The 19,708-nt window shown below is 41.6% G+C and overlaps 1 protein-coding gene across 3 annotated transcripts; it reads left to right on the forward strand.

Moving 5' to 3' along the window:
* Positions 1 to 1,958: 1,958 nt before the first annotated feature.
* On the forward strand, positions 1,959 to 18,421 carry phc3a (polyhomeotic homolog 3a). Of its 3 annotated transcripts, none has more exons than XM_084912010.1 (15): positions 1,959 to 2,269; positions 3,405 to 3,598; positions 4,669 to 4,824; positions 4,907 to 4,981; positions 5,077 to 5,229; positions 5,372 to 5,461; positions 6,205 to 6,421; positions 6,632 to 7,266; positions 7,352 to 7,457; positions 7,540 to 7,826; positions 8,399 to 8,555; positions 8,658 to 8,769; positions 13,746 to 13,875; positions 15,308 to 15,560; positions 16,176 to 18,421. In XM_084912010.1, the coding sequence occupies exons 2-15, from the start codon at positions 3,440 to 3,442 to the stop codon at positions 16,328 to 16,330; spliced, it is 2,685 nt and encodes an 894-aa protein (XP_084768136.1). In that variant the 5' UTR covers positions 1,959 to 2,269; positions 3,405 to 3,439; the 3' UTR covers positions 16,331 to 18,421. The 3 variants fall into 3 exon arrangements, with proteins under 3 accessions (XP_084768136.1, XP_084768137.1, XP_084768135.1); XM_084912009.1 differs by having other exon boundaries at positions 1,960 to 2,269; positions 8,652 to 8,769; XM_084912011.1 differs by lacking the exon at positions 5,372 to 5,461 and having other exon boundaries at positions 8,652 to 8,769.
* Positions 18,422 to 19,708: the final 1,287 nt, after the last annotated feature.

The raw sequence follows: 19,708 nt of genomic DNA on the forward strand, positions 1-19,708 counted from the left end.
GTGAAGGAGAACATGGTTCATTCTCGTTTTCAAAAGTTAGCAGACTCGTCTCTATAGCCCGGCTTTCTGGAAGGCTGTAGAGTAGCTGTAGCTCAAAACATGTGCCAGCTGATGGACGCTCAGTCGTTTTTTCAGACAATAGACAAAAACAGAAGATAAAAATCTTTAAATCTTATGCGGATAAAGCAAAAAAGGAGACGTAGGCTATGACAAGATTATAATATAAAAGCTAACTTGAGCTTTTCTTTAATCTTGTTAGCAAACGTTGTATGAAATCAGCATAAAGTTTCGCATCATTTTTGTCTCTCACTGAGTTTGAGATTTAGTCACGGTATGAGAGCCGGCCGTGACCAAATCTAATCACAGTAAAATAAACTCTATTCTGACGCAAAATATCACATTTTTATGTGTTTAAGTAGCCTGATTGTATTTCAATAGGACGTAAATTTCGTGTCTCCTCCCAACACACGTCACCATAGCAACCGTGTAAAACGGAGCTTTAAAAGGATATTTATTTTAACCCAAACCACCCTCTGTTTGTAACAAAGTGAACTTGATTTTATTTTAAATATCCTAACCATAACAAAGTAATCTTTAATAAATACAGATAAAGTTTGGGAAAAACCGTGACGTCTCTGTGTGAGCCACGATTTGCACCAACCTCCGAGTGTGTGTGTCATTATTCGTAGTATGCTCCTTTCACGCACGTGGGTACACATCAGTAGGCCTTCATATGTAGACTGGAGGTCGGGTTCACGAACTCCCTGAAACTGAGCTTGGGATTTCTTAAAAAAGCTGGGATGAATAGCTTGTTCAGTTAAATTGAGTTCCGGGATGATTTTGGGTCCTGGGGGAGGGGGTCAGTCATTACAGGAAACGAAGCTACTTTGACAAAGATGACAGGACTGAAGAATACGGATGATGGGACTCCACAATTTATTTTTAATTCAGTTCCGTTTTATTCATATAGCGCCAATTCACAATAACAGTCGCCTCAAGGGGCTTTAAAGACCCTATAAAGACCCCAAGAGACAGATGACCGCCTAGTAAGCACTTGGCGACAGTGGGAAGGAAAACCTCCATTCTTACCAGGAAGAAACCTCCTGCAAAACGTGAAGAAGCCTCTTGGGTGAGAGGCGAAACACCTTTGCGAACCCAAAAAAGTCCAGTTGCCTCCTTTCTTATTTTCAAGCTCTCAAAGCTCAATGACTTTTGCAGGATAGAAAAATGGACCAGGAACAAGCGAGAGCTGCCATTTTTGCTCTGCGCATGTGTGTTAGCATCCTCTTTGATACTGGGGATTTGAAATTGGCCATGTCCTCTGTCAGGAGATTTAGTCATAGTTTGTTTTGTTGTTGTTGTTTTATGTTTACCCCCTCAAAGTTCAAACGTTTCACTTCATCATGTCTGAAAAACTGAACTGAGATAATTGTATCTTCAGTCTGTGCTCTTAAAGACTGACGTGTTATTATAACATGGCAGTCTTTCAAGGTTGTTAGACTTGTACAGTCCAGAGAAATGGTCATGTTCGTCAGCTGGTAACAATTCTTCAACTAATAAAGCAAGAACCTACTACGAATATATAGCTTTCGAGCAATTTTAAAATACAAGACTCAAATGGTGAAACAACTGAGGACTGGAGGGAGGAGTGACAAATAACACGAGAAACCAAACAATAAGCTAGGACTCAAATGCAGCGAGAACAAGCTTAAAAAAGAAAAATACAACATCCAGAGAACGCTAACCTTTGTCCCCAAAGGACCATGACCGCTTGCCTTCATTAAAAAAGTAAAAAGTGAACCAACTGTACTTAAAAAGAAGAAAACTGACTTTGTTGTGCCCACGGGACACGAATTTGCAGCACATACTCATCTGAACATCATATATTATTGAGTGACAGAACAATGAATTCACGAGACCACGTGGTCATGTGACACGACAGCGATATTAGTGATAAACAGGGCGACAACACATCTTATCACGAGCCTACAATTTAAATTAATTCATTCTAAAACAAAAAGCGTTTGATCGTCAGACATCGCCTCTTCTCTCTTCTGTGGCTGTGGAGGGTCCTCCCGCACTGCGAGAGGTGCTGTGCCGAAGTTTTTTTTTATTTATCATCATATGCTGCCTGCTTCGCAGCACACCGCATGATTTTTTTTTTTTAAATCACCATTTTAAGCAGCGCTGACGCATCAGAGGGCTTCGTGACTGGGACAGTGTGTCGGGATATGGTCAGCTCCTGATGGCCCATGTCTTCCAAAACCAGGCAAGTATCGCCGACAAGAGGTGGATGGTTGTGCATGCATAATGCGCAGTGTGAGCGGTGAGCGGCAGAGCGGCGGGGGGTGTCATCCAGATGTGCTGGATGTAGTCTGTGAAGGTTCACAGACTGGACATTAAATATCAGGATTATCCGATGGTTCAGGGTTTTTGTCGAGGAAATCCTGCACGCGTTTACTAATCTACAGCGAAGATCAATCAGAAAAAAAAGAATCAATATTCTGCGGCTACAGGCGTGATTTATACAACCCACGCTACTGTATTATTATTAATATTATTATTGTTTTTGTCGTTAAAATTCTCTTAAATTATTACAGAGGTGTGCGTGCCACCCCACCTCACACAAGATTTTAAAAACTTAATTATTGAAGTATTTCTTGGTGATAATGTTAAATATTACTGTTATTATTGTTCTGTTATTGTAAATTCACTTAATTTAATAAGTGTCAGGGTTCTATGTTTCTATTTCAAAAGTCCAAGTTTAGTTTTGTTCACCTGGTTTTATTTTATTCTATTTCATTTTTAATTCAAGAAGATCAAAGCTCCCTGTGAGGTAGGGTATCTATTATTTGTGTGAGGTTTGTTTTTAATTTAATTAAAATGTTTCTTGAAGTAAAACTGCCATAAATGATTTAAAATTATATTTGGCTTTCTTAAAAGAAAGTGGAGTCATTTAAAACCTGTCACTCCACTGCAAGTCATAAAAAAATAAAGACAAGATGGAAGGGTTCAGTTTTGACACATTAAAATATATTCAATTCAGGCTTATTTTCTAGTCCCGCACCCTGAACAGTCACCTCAAAGCGCTGGTGCTATAAGGTAAAAACACAACAGTATTTAAAACAAAACAAAAAAAACAATAAATAAATACAAAAAAAACCCAAGCAACCTGTCAAAGCAAGCACTTTGCAACAGTGGGAAGGAAACACTCCCTTTTAACAGGAAGAAACCTGAAAATAGTGGGAATATTTTCACATAGAAAATGATTTTTCTACACCAGGTCCTGTCTGTTAGGGTTTTTTTGCCTGGAGTGAAAGCATCTTAACTGAAAGCATTTACACATGAATCAGAGAAAGTTGCACATGTTAATGCATATCCTTTTTTTGTTTTTATCTCCACAGATTTCCTGATATTGATTCTGTGTGTAATCTGGGACATGGACAGACGGAGCCCAGGAGACAGACAGGCAGACACCAGTAAGACAGTAACCACTGCATCGTCATCATCTGTCGTCACCATGGCAACACCCAGTTCCAGCGCCCAGCCGCCCTCTACCTCCCTCAGCATCACCCCACCAGACAGACAAGCAGTCCAGGTAATAAACTGCACCTGCGACCAATATGTGTGTGGCTCGTTTAGAAAGTTTTAGTTTCACTTCACAGGTAAAGAGTCGGGGTAATAGACAGGAAGCTGCATACAGTCCCTACGCACGGTGTGCTTGACAGGCAAAAAGTCCAAGCTGTGGAAAATACCTATAACTGTTTAATTTTTAAAACACACAGTCAGCGTTGTAGGCAGATGACTTGATTTAAAGGTGATCCAAGTAATGAACAGTACCACTAACCTCAGTATGCATTTATCATATTGATATACTGAATATTAATTGTCTATTGACTGTCGTTTGTCAAGCTATCAGGTATTACTTTTACGAGACAGTCCAGAGAATAAACAATAGTAGTAATTATGCATCATAGTATATACACTATGTTGTCAAAAATATTCACTCACTCATTCAAATCATTGAATTCACCTGTTCTAATCACTTTCATGGCCACAGGTGTATAAAATCCAACACCTGGCATCCAGACTACTTCTACAAACATTTGTGCAAGATCAGGTAGCTCCAGTCCGCTCATGAAATTTCCTCGTCACTAAATATTCCTCACTCAACCGTTAGTGGTATTATAACAAAGTTTGTGACCTTCAGTAAAATCTGACGGCCACAAACGTCATGCGGCCTTCAGAGCAGCTCAGTAGCAGTGTGTAGAGAGTTTCATTGAATGGGTTTCCATGGCAGCTGCATTCAAGTCTTACATCACCAAGCACAATGCAAAGCGTCTTATGTGGTGGTGTAAAGCACGACATACCACTGGACTCTAAAGCAGTGGAGAAGTCTTCTCCTTCTGGCAATCTGACTGTCCAGCATTAGTGTCTGACCTAAAACTACATTTCAGGAAAAATCGCCAAAAATTCCCATCATAATAAACCCTATAGATTTAGAATGGGAGTCACTAAAGTTCATATGTGTGTGAAGGCAGACCGGTGAATACATTTGGCAATATAGTGTATATGAACAGGTGATTAGATTTTGTTGTTAAAGTAGATAAATAGCCTTATAAGGCTTTTAGCCAGTCTGAAGAAAATGTACATCATGTGATCCAACAGGTGATCCAACATGCCATGAACAGACCTCAGAGCATGGCGGCCCAGTACTTGCATCAGATGTACGCAGCCCAGCAGCAGCACTTCATGCTGCAGACAGCAGCCCTGCAGCAGCACCAGCATCCCGCACATCTGCAGAGTCTGGCCGCCATCCAGCAGGTCGGGTGGTGTCTGTCTATGTGCTGTGTGTCTGTGTGAGGATCAAGAATGGAAAGTAAAACGTGTTCTCACTGCTTTTCAGGCTTCAGTCTGTCAGAGGTCACCTTCTTCTTCTACAGGCAGTTTGGTTCAGGCTGCGGGTGTTTCCCAAAACCCGGTAAGCACTTAAGTGTGTTCTCACTCTGAGCACAAATACACACCTGAGCATATTTAGTTTTTGTCACAGCTCTCATCATGCCACCCCTCATCCAGATAACTTTACCAGCATCTCCAGTGACCGCAAGGCTGATTGGTCGAACTCAGACATCCACTGCCAGCGCAGCCACAATATCTCAGCAGGCCATGCTTCTAGGAAACAGACCTGCCAGCTGTAACCAAGCTCAGATGTACCTTCGAACTCAGATGGTAGAAACCTTTTCATCTTTGATCTCGAGCTGCATTCATGCTGCTTTACTGTGTTGCCATTTTGACTGCATGAGCAACTTTTTATGGCTGATTTTTAACCAACGTGGCGTCTGAGCTTCCCTGTTGCTTCTATCCTTGCCAGCTGATTCTAACTCCTGCAGCCACAGTAGCTGCAATTCAGTCAGACCTCCCCACTGTGACCTCCTGCTCCTCATTACCTACCTCCTCTCAGGTACAATCATGCCACAGTGCTGCACAATTATGTGCCTCAGGCTGTTACACAACATACAGTGGACCTATTATGCTCATTTCAGGCTCCATGTTATTGTCCTTGGACTCTTTCGCAGTAGCTTTGCTCACTGCCCGCAGCTTTAAAGTTACTTTCTTCTGATTTGCTGCCCCTTTTGATCTCATCATTAAGGATATCCCTCCCCTCTTTGACATCATAAAGAGCAAAGTGGGTTGTGTTTTTTTTTTTTTTTTTTCAACATTGCATACATTATTTAGATCAGCGGTCTCCAACCTTTTTTGCGCCACGGACCGGTTTATGCCCGACAATATTTTCACGGACCGGCCTTTAAGGTGTCGCAGATAAATACAACAAAATAAAACTAGTACCGGTACCGAAAAAAAGAAGATTTATTCATAACACACGTGAAAAGACCCAGGAAAACAGAGTTAACGATAAAAACGATAACAAAATAACACTGAAAACCATACATTTCACATCCGAGCCTCAACTCTCGCGGCCCGGTACCAAACGACTCACAGACCGGTACCGGTCCGAGGCCCGGGGGTTGGGGACCGCTGCTTTAGATCATAATATAAGGAACAGCAGAATAGGTCCACTATTTCTGTATTTATTTATGTGATGTCAGTGTGTTAGGACAAGGTACAGCACTGGCTCTTTACTCCATGACTAGAAACTTTTAATAACTGCGAAGACTAACTGTTAACCTCTAATACTCGCTGCAGAATCTGGCTCTGCGTACCCATTTGCCGGGAGCTCTGGCTACAGCCCACAGCGTCATCTTAAAGCCTTCCACCGAGTCCCAGGCCCTGCCTGCAGCCACCTCTTTGTCCAAGACTCCAGTCTGTGGGCTGAAGAGCACCCAACTGACTGATGGCTCAACAGAAACAGCGCCATCTGATGCCACCTCGTTGGTGTCAGGACCCCAGATTATAACCCCAGGTGAGTTTGTGTCTTCCACGGTTTGAGATAACTGCAAGTGTAAGAGGCCAGAGACAAACTTAGGGTGGACACTTGGTTTTGGTTTGATACAAGCCATGCAGCAAGCATACTGATGTTCATGTAATGCAGATGTTTGTTTTTTTTTGTCAGGTTAAGTTTTTAATGACAGCTCACCTGCTGGTTATTATGTTCCTCATGCTCCCTCTGCAGCCTACCCTCCAGTGCAAACCCACACTCTAGTCAAGCAGCAGCTGTCCTGTCCAGTAGGTCAGCAGGTGGCGCACCACCAGCTCATCGTCCAGCAGGCCACAGGAGGGGCTCCCAGCAGCAGACAGTTGCAACCAATTGCCCTCAGAGTAGCACCCCGAGATAACCATTCCAATCCTCTTCCTCTGTCGGTTAAAAGACTAACCGCCTCCAGCACCCACTCACAACTACGAAACGAGCCCCCAGCCCTGTCTTCTTCTTCCTCCCCATTAGTCACCAGCATGCTTGCATCATCACCTCAGACTTCAGTCCCAGCTGCTGCCGTTCAGCCTCAGCCACCTCCTCTGGTGGCTGCGCCACAGCGTCGGACCTCATTCCCACAGAGCCAGCAGCCTCCACCTCCTCCTCCTCCTCTCATTCTCCCCAGGCTGCCCCAGAACCCCCCGGCCTCCCTTCACAGGGTGTCCCTGCACTCAGTCCGGGCTTTGGCTGTCCAGTCAGGACAGGTACTGCTAACGGAGCGGGAACTGCCTGTGGCGGAGGCTCTGGTCCAGATGCCCTACCAGAACCTGCCACCTCCTCAAACGGTGGCTGTTGATCTGAAAGTGCATCCAGTCAAACACAACGAAACTGCACCCGTGAGTCAGCACGTCCTGCTTTGAAGAGCTCCTGAGTAGATTATGAGTTGGTTTGAATGAGGTTTTGTTTTGGTTTGATTTTCAGTTGGGGAAAAAGTGCAACGTGAACAGTCTGAGCTCAGAGGAAAGGAAAGATCCTCCAAGTTCAGAACAAGACGGGACCGCTACACCACCCAAACAAAATGGTTCAGGTACAGAATTATTCAGTTAACAGGATAACCTGCCTCCGTGAGACCCCCTCACCCCTCACTCTTTATGCTTTTTATTGTGTAGCAGTGACGGGTTCATCCTCCATCACCCCCAGCCACTGGAGGAGTCCTCCAGTGGAGGAGTCCTCCCAGCTCACGACCACTGACAATAGCGGCAATAGTGGCACCAACAACCCTCCTCCTCCACCACCTTCTCCTTTACCTCCTCCCCTCCTCCCTGCTTCAGCAAAAGTCCCCAGCCAGCCTCCTTCTGCCCCTGCAAGTCTCCCAGGAAGCCCCAAGAGGTCAACCCACGTCCTCACACATCTTGTGGAGGGCTTTGTCATCAAAGAGGGCCTGGAGCCGTTCCCGGTATGTGGAGGTGCCCTTTGCAGAAAGTTCACTGCTGATTAATGGGAAGCACTACAAAAGCACTTAAAATCAGCTTTAATCAATTATTTAATTATGTGTGTATAAACAAAATGAAAATATTTCTGGAGCAGGTGAGGAGAGGAAGGTGGAATAAAATTTTTCCAGGCATTTAAAACTTAAGTAAATGTCTAATTTTAATATTATAAACAGATGTAAATATGACAAATGAAATATGACAGTGCATCACTGTCTTTACATTATAACACTGGTGATGCTCTACAGTCAACAAATGATGTCTGTCACTTTATCAAAGCTGCTGGCATGGCTCATTTATGCAGAAGGTGTCTTTTTACAAGGAAGCTTGATGCAACTAGTTAGGGCTATAGTGAGAGGAACTGGTCAGTGCCAACTTGTAATCTGTCACCATGCAGTGTTATCATTGTGCAGGACGTTAGTTGTGTGAAACCTTGTTTCAGTGAATTTAAACTTCATTCTTTTTCTTTTTTTTCTGCCATTTGGGTTAAAAAAATTGGTGTAAGGTTTTCAGTTTTTGAATGTGCTACTCAATGCAGGTGGGTCGGTCATCACTGTTATCGGAGCAGCAGGCTTCCCTTCCAGAACCCCAGGACGTACCGACCAATGGGGACGCAGCAGACGACAGTCCTCTGGATGCTGACCAGTCAGATTCATCTGACTCTGAGATGGAAAATGATGGCCCTACAGGAGAAGGTGAGAGAGGTGTGTGTGTGTGTGTGTGTGTGTGTGTGTGTGTGTGTGTGTGTGTGTGTGTGTGAACATGCATGATTAACAGCTGGTCCTCTGAAGTTGCAGAGCTCGGGGAGAGTGTGCCAGACGTGTTGCAGTGTGAGTACTGTGGAAGCAGCGGCTACGCTCGCACGTTTCTGCGCTCCAAACGCTTCTGCTCCATGTCGTGTGTCAGAAGGTAAATAAAACATTTACACAACGTACTAAGTTTTGTCCTCTAGTGTAATTATTTATTACAAAAGAAACATAGTTTCAGTGATTCACTCTGTTAACATGAACAAACTGTAGGTTATTACGAGACGCTCATCAGCCGTAAGCTCATAAGCTTTGCTTATTGTAACACATCTCAAAGGTGCTCTACTAGACTGAGATCTGGTGACTGTGGAGGGCATTTACAGTGAAGTCATTGTCGTGTTAAAGAAACCAGTTTGAGATGATTTGAGCTTTGGGGTTTTGGTGTTATCCTGCTGAAAGAAGCTATTATTAGATTGTTACACTATAGTCATAAAGGGATAGACATAGTCCGCAGCTCGGGTAGGCTGTGGTGTTTTAATGGTGCTCAGTTGGTACAAGAGGCCCAAAGTGTACCAAGAAAATCGAGGACGAGCAAAAGTTTTACAATCATCTATTGCAAGTTTTGGTGAGCTCCTGTGAACGTCTGCATACCTTGGTTATAATGAGTTGTTAATGGCTATCTGAGTTGTTGCCTTGCTATCAACTTGAAACAGTCTGGCCATTCTGCAGTGTGCTAGGCTGATTAAATATTTGTGCTAACGACCAGTTAGCACAAATATATGTGCTATGTGAGTGTACATCATACAGTAAATACTCAGCAGGGACTGAAATATGAATTAATCCACTGATGAAAATAGCTCCAAAACAATTAATGTTTTGGTTCTGTTAGGCTACAGTGCTGTTAGCGGTTTTAAAAAACAAACAAAAACAAATTACCTTAACCCTGGGAACCTTTTGTGGGGATGACTGGATGATATATTTGAAGTTCAGACTAACAACATGAGATCCAGGTGAGAGTTCTGCTGAGAAAATATGCTAAAAAACTGCTGCCACAAAAAAAAGAAAAAAAAGAAAGAAAGAAGGGGTTTTAACCTATAACCAACACAGACAACCAGGCCAAAGACAGTTCAATCGCCAATATAAAGAACAACACTGAAACAGCTGAAACAAAAAAACAACCAAACAAAAACAAAACCTTAATCATCTAGTAGCTCCTTTGGTTCATGATGCATCACAACTCACAGGTTATTGTAATCTGGGAAGTGCAGAACGGAAAAGTGGCAGTAAAACGACCAATATGAGCAACCTGAGCACAGCTCAGACAAGACCCATCATTATGGTCATCGTGTGTGACTTTCACTAAAATCAGACCAATTTTTGTGACCTGAAGGCAGACACCTCACTAGGGGTGGGTTTTAATAATCGATTCATCGATTAAAATCAATTCTGGCTTGGACAACGTGATATCGATTCATTAAAATCCTGAATCGATTTTTTTTATATAAATGTATTTTGCCCAAAATGCCTGAATCTCAGGTGAAACGTCACAAAATTTCGACAACCACCAAACATTTAAAACAGTAAATGACAGCAGGTACACGGCTTCTGCACAAAGACGTAAACACACAGCGGGACCCGCGGATCAGAATCAGAGAGATGTCGCCTTTCTTACCCGACGGCACGGACACGGTCGGGGCTGAAAGCCGACAGCTCGCTGATTCTGATGTTTCGGCGGGTCCGCGCTTTGTGTTTAACGCCTTTTTGCGCCGATTCTAAAGCTGTTCGTTTTATCTCTCTCCAAACAATATTGACCGAACCAGCAGCAAAAGAAGATCCAAACTATGCTTCACATAAACATCGTCATGAATTCAATCTGACTTTTGCTGTTTTGCTTCCACCACAAAATTATACAAAATGCAAAACGCTTAGCCGTACCTCTAATGAAACTGCTGTAACTTCAGAGGTGATGTTCATAAGTTGATTAATGGTTTCCTTTCGTTTTTGATATACTGCAGAATATTTTGATAAAATCCCAGGCCAGGAAAATCACCTTCATGTTTTTCTGTGTTTTATCTTCAGCTAATTTGACACAAAGGCATCTGCTGTGACGCTCACACCTTTGATAAAGTCTGGCAAGTGTCAGCTTCCTTTTTATAGATACAAAAATATGTAAATGTACTGATCTGAATTATAATATTTCTGACTGTCTGAGGCAAAATTTCCCAGATTCAAATCAAATCGAATTGAATTGAATCGAATCGATTTGAATCGAATTGAATCGAATCGTGGATCGAATCGATTTGGGACCTTGTGAATCGGAATGGAATCTATTCTAGAAATCAGAGACGATACCCAGCCCTACACCTCACCATCAGCATGAAAAAAAGGCGCTTCATCACCTCCATCCTGCTGCCCGTGACCATGAAATCAATCTCAGTTCACCATGTTGAAGGAAATCTCAATTCCTAAAATATATCAGGAGGACTGAGGAGAGAGGAGGCTTTAGCTATAATTGAGTATGCAAATGCGTGTCCACTGTGGATGCATTTATTTACCTTTAGCATATAAAAGAGTTGTGGGAAACAGCTGGAATATACAAGTCATAGTGGGAGGAAGATTCTTTTTAAACAAGTCATCCTTTTTTCACGTTATTTAACATGATCAAAGTTTCTGCCCTGCACAAAAAAGCACCATGTGTTAAATTAAAGTAATTCTAGTTATTTATTTATTTATTTATTGTCATGAGCACAGTTATGTCTGATGTCATAAAATCCAGCTGTGGGTCTGCTAGAACAAAAATGACACATTTCATTGGCATCTCTTTAAAATGAGGTGCGACATTTGTGAGGATGACTCAATTTTCTAAGTGCCTGTTCCCTCAGCTCATTTGTTCTCATGTCTCTTCCTCACCTCCTCCTCTCCCATCACCGATGGGAGAAAATAATGTGAAGAGATGGAGCAGATGCATTGGGCACTTGCAAACTATGAAATAAAAAAAGGGGGTTAAGACATGCAGACTTAGGGAACAGGTAACCTAAATCAGAAATTAAAAGAGCAAAGATGGGAAGTAAAAGGACGTAGTAGTAGTAGTGGAAAACCACATTAGGATCCCACCTTCAAAATAAAACAGGAAGTACGTTGGAAGAAGCACACAAGGGGTGTGTTAAAAAGACAAAACAAGAATTTATGATGGCAAGAAAAATCCAAGAATCAGCATTTCACAACACAGGGCCGATGCATAATACAAAGTCTGTGTCAATTTTAATATTTTATGGTTTGTTATGAAAAGTTGATCTTTGTCTGTGAGAACAATGATGATTCATTATTTTGAATCTTTTTATTTTGTTGTTTTCAGTGTTGGCGTGTGTCATTTGGCTGAGGTTCACCTCACTGTCTTAGAGTCTGTGGAAAACATGAGCAACACTCACGAACTGTCTGCTTTAACAACAAAGCACTTTTTTCTTCCGCAGAAACTACAGAAAATTACAATCTGTGTCAGTAAAGTTGAATTACATCATCTGACATCTGCAGCCCGCTGACGCAAGTAGATAATCACTCCCAGGTTTCCCCCTGAGTCTCCATCAAAGCAACAAAAAGAGGACAGCTCGGAGTCCCGATGCTACCTTTCCCAACTTATTCACAGACTTCAAGGATGATGTGATATAATAACATTAGGGACGAATGCACTTATTAACCATCTGTGAAGGTTATCCGTCATCCAGGTCATCATAGTTTTCAAAAAACCTAAAGAAGTCCAGACGCATTTCCTTCCAAGCGCCTTAGAGCATTTATTTACTCTTAAATAACCCTTAAAAATTCTCACTCTTTTTACCCTAAGGACAAAAATGCCACCTTCCCATAAACTGCTGTAAAAATATTCCTACATAATATTCTTTCCACTTTAAATGATTCAGCCTTTTAAACTACATCAGCCTGAAATATAAATATCAAAAATTAATTATAGTTTTTGGGTTTTAACCCTTTAAAGACGAGGAACTCCAGCTGAGGTCGAGACTGCCAGCTTTTCTCTTTCCATCTGTGCAAAAGTCACACTGCCTTTACATTTACTGAGTCCACATAAGCCACTGAGTGTTTCCCATGCAGGTTTGTCAGGGCCACAGTTTGCTGCAGGATTTCATCCAGCAGCAGTGCATAGCTGGTGGGATAGTGTGTAGGTCCAGGGATCAAACCTCTGGCTGCTGGGGCGTAGCAGAGCGTTGCAGTCTTTTTGGGGGACCAAAATATGGGGTTGACCAAGATGGAGAAGAGATTGAGGAGTCTATCCTGTCACTGCTTCAACCAAACCACCTCCTTTCCACTCTCACCTTCAGATGAGTCAGAGCTGGACTCCAGCTGGTCCATTTCTACCTCTGAGGCCTCCTCCATGTCAGCCTAAGTCCTCAGAGGAGGATCACGCCATCTTAACACTCATGGTTCACGATCACTTCCAGAGCCTGTGTGTGCTGTAAAGTCTTGCCATCTCCAAAATGACTGCTCCTGCACTACTGCGCATACTTCTAACTGTGGCTGCTGTGCAGATGCATAAACTACTTGAGTGAGAACCAAAATAAAGTCCAATTTTGTTTTGGTTCCTGCTGCTGAGATATTGTTGAAGCTCTGAAAGGGTTCTCATCATTCACTGTTATCGAATTAGTTCATAACACCGAGTGTGGCCTTCTAAGAGAACAGACTTGAAGGTGGACATCACACACATGCACACACACACACCATCATCCAACATCAGTAGGACACACACTTATCATTTCAGCAGCAAGGCACTTTTGCAGAAAACATCAAAAGTTGTATTTTCAGTGATTTTCAATTGGGCATTTTTTGGCCTGAGGATAAAATTAATATCAGCACTGCCAAAAATACCATTTAAAAAAATGGAATGGCCCAACATGTCCCCAGGATCCTCTAAGGCAGGGGTGTCGAACTCCAGGCCTCGAGTGCCGGTGTCCTGCAGGTTTTAGATATCACCCTGGGTCAAGACACCTGAATGAAATGATTAGTTCATTACCGGGCTTCTGGAGACATGTTGAGGAGGTCATTTAGCCATTTAAATCAGCTGTGTTGGATCAAGGACACACACCTGTGCTCTAAGGGTTAATCAAACATTTCACGGCTGTTTTTGTTCAGGTTCAGTGTGAGCTGCACCAAGCGTATCGCGGTGCTGCATGCAGGTCGCATGGCTCACAGGCCCATGGGAAGGAGAGGACGACCCCCCAGCCGAGTCAGCGGAGCCTCTAGAGAGCACTTCGTGATGCAGGTCAGTAGTATCGTCGGCCTGATGCATGCATGTATAAAATGTATGGACAAAAAAAATACTGGGTTACCTGCAGGAGCTGCTCAGCCACTGAAATGGATGGCATGAAGCTCCCTGTGAACGTTTTTTATCCCGATGTTAATCAGAGGAGGTTTGGAGCTCTGCAGTCACTAAAACTCCACATTAATGTTCTAGGGTTAAAACGACATATATCCAGCTTTCTGCAGCTTTCCTCATGGGCGTAACTTTGTGCTGAACATTGGGGGGGTCAGGATCTCTGTCTAAATAAATAAATCAATCTGGGTAAATTCCCAGATAATTAACATGCAACTATTTTGCTGGTGTTAACAGAAATGAGTAAAGAAAATCAACAGCCTATTTATGCAAGATAATTCATAATTTTATTGGGGGGGGTTATATTGGCTAGGTCTGATTATTGGGGGGGGGGTCATAATCCCCCTGGAAATTACGCCCCTGGCTTTCCTGAAACACTCATCAGTTAAGTGTTTGTGTGCAAGTTTGGCAAACAGTAAATGACTAACTACATGTTCACATGACAAACAAAGGCAACCCCGTTTGTTTAAAGAAGAACAGCTTTGGAGGTTTTACTAATAGCACTTATCTACCAGAAGGACTTTATTGGTAGTTGTGTTGGGTTTGCCTCTCTTTGCTGTGAGGTGACAGTTAGTAAAAACGACATCGTATGCATCTTGTCAACTTATTCTCACAATCCAAAAAGGGGAAAAAAAGAAAAACATGTCATCTTGGTCATCTCTATTGCAACTTCTTTTCAACACAAACACACTGCAGACACAAAACGATCCACAGCTTCACATTCGTAAGCAAACCAGCATGTTGGACAGAATATCGGGGGTGATCTGGTCAGCTGGCAGATGGGGATCTCTAATGAAAACAGCCGAATGGGCTTTGCAGGTGGCCAGATTCTTAGATGTCTATCAGCTCTGGAAACAAACATTAAAATGACTCATGCAAAAATATATGTTAAGGCTGCAGAGCTTTCAAGCATGTTGCCCTGTTATATGCTGTTTTAAATCACTCTTCATTCAAAAATATGAAGACCAGACTTGCAGGCTGATGATTATTACAGTTAGCTATAACAAAAATGGATTTTTGAAGGCTGATAGACTCCAGAGGTGGTAATGCATACATTTTTTTTCTGGTGGAAACAGGTTGGAAATATTTCTAAAAAGACATTTAAATGTTTATTTGATGCTTAAAACATTCCACCGAGCTCGAACCATGAGGTTTGCAGCTCAAAGTCAATACTTACAATGAGCTATAACTAGAATTTATTTGAGACTGGTAAGAATTAAACCTCACCTGAGACACGGTCTAACACCTGGTTTCTGTTTGTTACTGTATGAAGTCCAGCTCTGAAATACACTGTGAATTTTTGTGTCTTTGTGCTTCTCAGGCTCACAGGTCATTTGGCTCCAAAGAGACCCAACAGAGTTCACCGAGAGAGGAAGATGAGCATCACGAGGAGGAGGAGGAAGAACCTCCCGTTCCCATGACGACCAGGCTTCGAAAACAGGCTGAGAGAGCGCAAGAGAGGGTGAGGGAGCAGAGGACCATAGAAACGATCATCGTTTCAGACACAGAAGACGTCGGCTGTCCGTCTCAGTGGAACGTGGAGCAAGTGTTTTCCTACATCAGCACCCTGCCAGGTAATATGGTTTTTCACACTCCTGAGGCACAGCTTTTATCGCTAAAGAAATGGCAAACATTAACGGTACGACCTCTGACCTCGCAGCACGTCTGTGTTGGTTTGTAGTTTGGTGTGTTGGGTTTGCTTTAAGGTGAGTTTTGATTGATTGGTAATTTATTTCAACATGTGAACAATATGCAAGTACATTTAGAAAAGAAAATAAGAGAGAAAAAAATACTATACAAATTACATACAAAACATACAGTTTTGCTTCTCTCTCGCAGTTTTTGACAGGTTAAATATGATTTGCAGGCATGAAAGTTTCATGTGGACATGTGCTGGTTGATTAAGGGTGACTGCACATAGTGTGCACCCACCAGCCACTTCATTAGGTACACCTGTTCAATTGCGCGTTAGCACAAATATCTTCAGCGACCTGCTTGAATTCAAGCTGAGCATCAGATTGAGCAAAAAATGTGATTTACTTTACATTTGCCACTGTTGGCACATTGAAACTGAAGGAGATGGGCTTCGGCAGCAGAATACCACACTGGGTGCTACATCTATCAGCTAAGAACTGGAAAACGAGGCTATAGGTCACACAGAATGACCACTCCGGTTCTCTTTCCATCAGGTGGTGCTGATGTAGCCGAGGAGTTTCGCTCCCAGGAAATAGATGGGCAGGCTCTGCTGCTTCTCACAGAGGATCACCTGGTCAGCACCATGAACCTTAAACTGGGACCCGCACTGAAGCTTTGCGCGCACATCAACTCCCTCAAAGATGCATAAACATGTAACATTCCTGCTCTTAGTGAATGTAAAGAAAAGCAAGGATCTCCTCACCTCTGCAGACAATGAGGAAGTGCTGCTCATCTTTAAACTGCCTATTTTTAAACACTGTCACAAAAGAGAGCAGAGCTCGCTGAGTTGAACTGACTGCAGTTGTTTTTTTTTTTTTTGGTTTTTTTTAAGACCACTGCCAACTATTTTTCTGGGTTTTTAGCTTTCCATTACCCAAGGACTCAAAGTCAACTCGCTCTCAGATGATTTTACAGTTTTACCTCAGCTGCTCTGGCTCGTTTCTCCTGATAGTTTCACGTTTACAAGTCTCAGCAGTGCATATTTAAGTTTCCTATAATCACTCAAAACCAATTAAACTGCAAAAGGCTATATTTGCCATCTTTTGTATATTGAAGGATTAAAATGCAAAATTTTATTACATTTAAATACTTAAACCAAAAAGGTAACATATAAAAATCCAACTCTTCGCAGCAAACCAGGCAACAGGGGAAGGACTATTTATACACACAGGGTAATCAGGGAAGTGGAGACAGCTGGGGATATGATACACAGGTGCAGAGAAACTAGGTAATCACTGGGGAGGAGGTAAAACTCAAAGCAACACACAGGAGACCACAATCTATGAAAGTTTATTTGTTTTGCTGTCAATAAGTCAAAATTTGGGATATTATCTTATTGAAAATTATTTTCTCAGAAGTTTGAGTTGATAAGTTGAAATTCTGACCTACAGGTGATTTAAAAAAAAAAAAAAAAAAGAAGTTTTTGGGTTTTTTTTTTTTCACTTTATTTTTCACCCCAACTTAACACAGACACCAGAAAACTCATTTGTTACACAAAAAGAACACAAGAGTTTAGAATAATGAAGAGAAAATAACACAGGGACACACACAACCTGAAAGTTATCACCTGGGACAGGAATCAAATAGGCACCAAAAACAGAGATTCAAAAATATAACAAAGGATCAAACTCACAATAAACATGAAGAAATCCAAACATGAATACTGACGTGCTCTAATGGGCCCTTTCTTCGCTGCCTGGCTCCATGGAGCCCAAGTGACATTTGCCATAGAAACAAACTACTGAGTACAATTTTTCAGTTACAGCAATGAAATTTTGCCTGCTGCATCAAATGCTTTGATTTGCAATGTCAAAGGTGAAAAACTCCTCTGCATCTTTCTGTAGTCTGTTGACTTTCACGTGCTCCGATATCTTCCTCTGCACTGACATGGCGCTCATTTTCTGTGCATATCTTCCAGTATGTTCAGTACTCACGCTACACCTGTGAGATTTTGACATTAGACAGAATAAAACAAACTCCAAGACCAATAAATTGTAGTAAAAATGTCAGGGATTGTGAACTGTGGGAGATAAAAAGACGTCTCAAAGGAAATTAATATAAAAAAGCCTTCCCATAAAAATGGGTTTAAAGGAAGTGGCTGACTCTACTGACATGATTTCCTCAGGCAAGGTTAGTGCCTTTGCCCAAGGACCCCGGGTGCATATGGTGCTCAGAGGATAGAGATATAGCCTGGAGCAAGGCCATGAAGGGCCCTAAAAGTCATCCATAAAATCTGTTCTAAAACAAACTATGAGCTGCTGTAGAACAGCTAAAACTGGAGTTTCATTTAGTTCTGATAAACAGGAGTGATTTCCCTAAATGTCCTAAAATGGTTAAAGATGTTAACAGACGCTGAGACGGTCAGATTTCATTTATTTTTGAGATGAGAAGTGAGCCAAAGCAACAAAGATGAGCAGTTCTTTCTCTCACCGCTTGTCATTTCGCTGTAGTGATTGTAGCAGTTCTGACTCGAGTTATCCATTTGTTTCAAAATGGTTTTTAAATGGTGTGGTTTTTTTTGTATCATTTGTAGACAAAGAGAACAAATGATCATCATTACATTCGACAAACGCGGTACAATCTCACTGTTTACAAAGCAGATTATTGCCTCCTGTCTTCAAGATGGAATTTGATACATTCACCATCAGCAAACGGTTGTGCTGACTTATGAAAGTTTTACTGACTACAAGGTTATTTATTGTTGTCATAATTAATATACAAATAAAACAGTTAGAAAACAGTAGTGTTTTCTTTGTAATTTTTTTTTTTTACTGAGATTTAGGGTGTATTTCTTTATCTAAAATTCATTCTTTGTCTTTTTCACTTTTTTGCTTAAACTGGTGTTGTCAGCAATCTTGTTAAAATGACGTTAACGGCATAACTGCGAGGGGCTGCCCCACGCACGGAGCGATCTGCGCTTACTCGCTAACTGAGATTTGCTGCGTTAATGCAACGTCATTTTAACGAGATTAACGTTGACACGAGTTTAAACCTGTAAAGCCTAAACAATGAAATAAGTATCAGAAAATTCTTTTTTTTTATTTTTTTATTTTTATTTTTTGAAGCATTAGTGTTTATTGAACCTTAAAACAAATACACTATGTGAACAAAATAAATAATTAGACAACTGACAGACAAGTGGTTTGTTTAATGGCCAGGTGAGACCTGTTCTCTGATTATTTCATGACAAATTAAGCACATAAGAGATCTGGAGTCGCCCAACCTCTCAATGTGAGAGCCAAAGAAATGTTTATGTCATGATTGGGCTAAAATAAACTTATCAGAGAGAGAGAGAGAGACGACAAAACCTTAAAGTGGCCAAAACAACCATCTGGTTCATTTTTTAAAAGGAAGGAATACAAAGACCAGAAAGACCACAGGAGACGGCTAAAGTGGATGATGACAGAATTGTTTCACTGTTAACAAAAGCAGCCTTCCAACTAACTTCTTTAGGAGGTATTCGTATCACCGTTAAGGTCTACAATCAAACGATGACTTCACAGATGTAAATACAGAGTGCTTACAACAAGGTGCAAGCCACCGGTTACACTGAAGAACAGGAAATTTGATTTAAGGTCAAATTTATTTATGTTGCACATTTCCAGACAGACGATGCTGCACAAACTGCTTAACAATATAAAAATGCCATTAAAAAGAAACAATGTAAAACAATAATAACAATATAAAGCAATGATGGGACAATAAAAGAATTAAAACAATAACTAAGACTATTAAATAAGACCAAAATGCTTGGGTCATAGTGTGTTTAAAAGCCAGGGCATAAAAATGTGTCGTTAGTAGTGATTTAAATGGATCAAGTGTTTGTGCAGATCTATTTTATATTAATATAACATTTAGGGGAAGACTATTCCAAAGTCTGGGACCTGCCACAGAGAAGGCTCTATCACCACGAGATTTGAGATCAGTCCATGGGATGGATAGCATTAAGTTTGAGCTAGACCTCATGGTTTTTCCTGGAGCATAAACAATGGGCTTAGACAAGTTTCAGACATGGTGGAGGTGATAT

The sequence above is a fragment of the Perissodus microlepis genome, chromosome 18 (genome assembly GCF_051167445.1).
Source record: "Perissodus microlepis isolate ML-2025 ecotype Zambia chromosome 18, ASM5116744v1, whole genome shotgun sequence".
NCBI lineage: Eukaryota > Metazoa > Chordata > Actinopteri > Cichliformes > Cichlidae > Perissodus > Perissodus microlepis.

Excerpts from the sequence above, each read along its gene's own strand:
- phc3a (XM_084912009.1), top strand. The coding sequence starts at position 3,440 with ATGGACAGACGGAGCCCAGGAGACAGACAGGCAGACACCAGTAAGACA. Across the intron at positions 4,825-4,906 it reads GTCTGGCCGCCATCCAGCAG|GCTTCAGTCTGTCAGAGGTC; the intron begins GTCGGGTGGTGT and ends ACTGCTTTTCAG. Across the intron at positions 13,876-15,307 it reads GAGAGCACTTCGTGATGCAG|GCTCACAGGTCATTTGGCTC; the intron begins GTCAGTAGTATC and ends TGTGCTTCTCAG.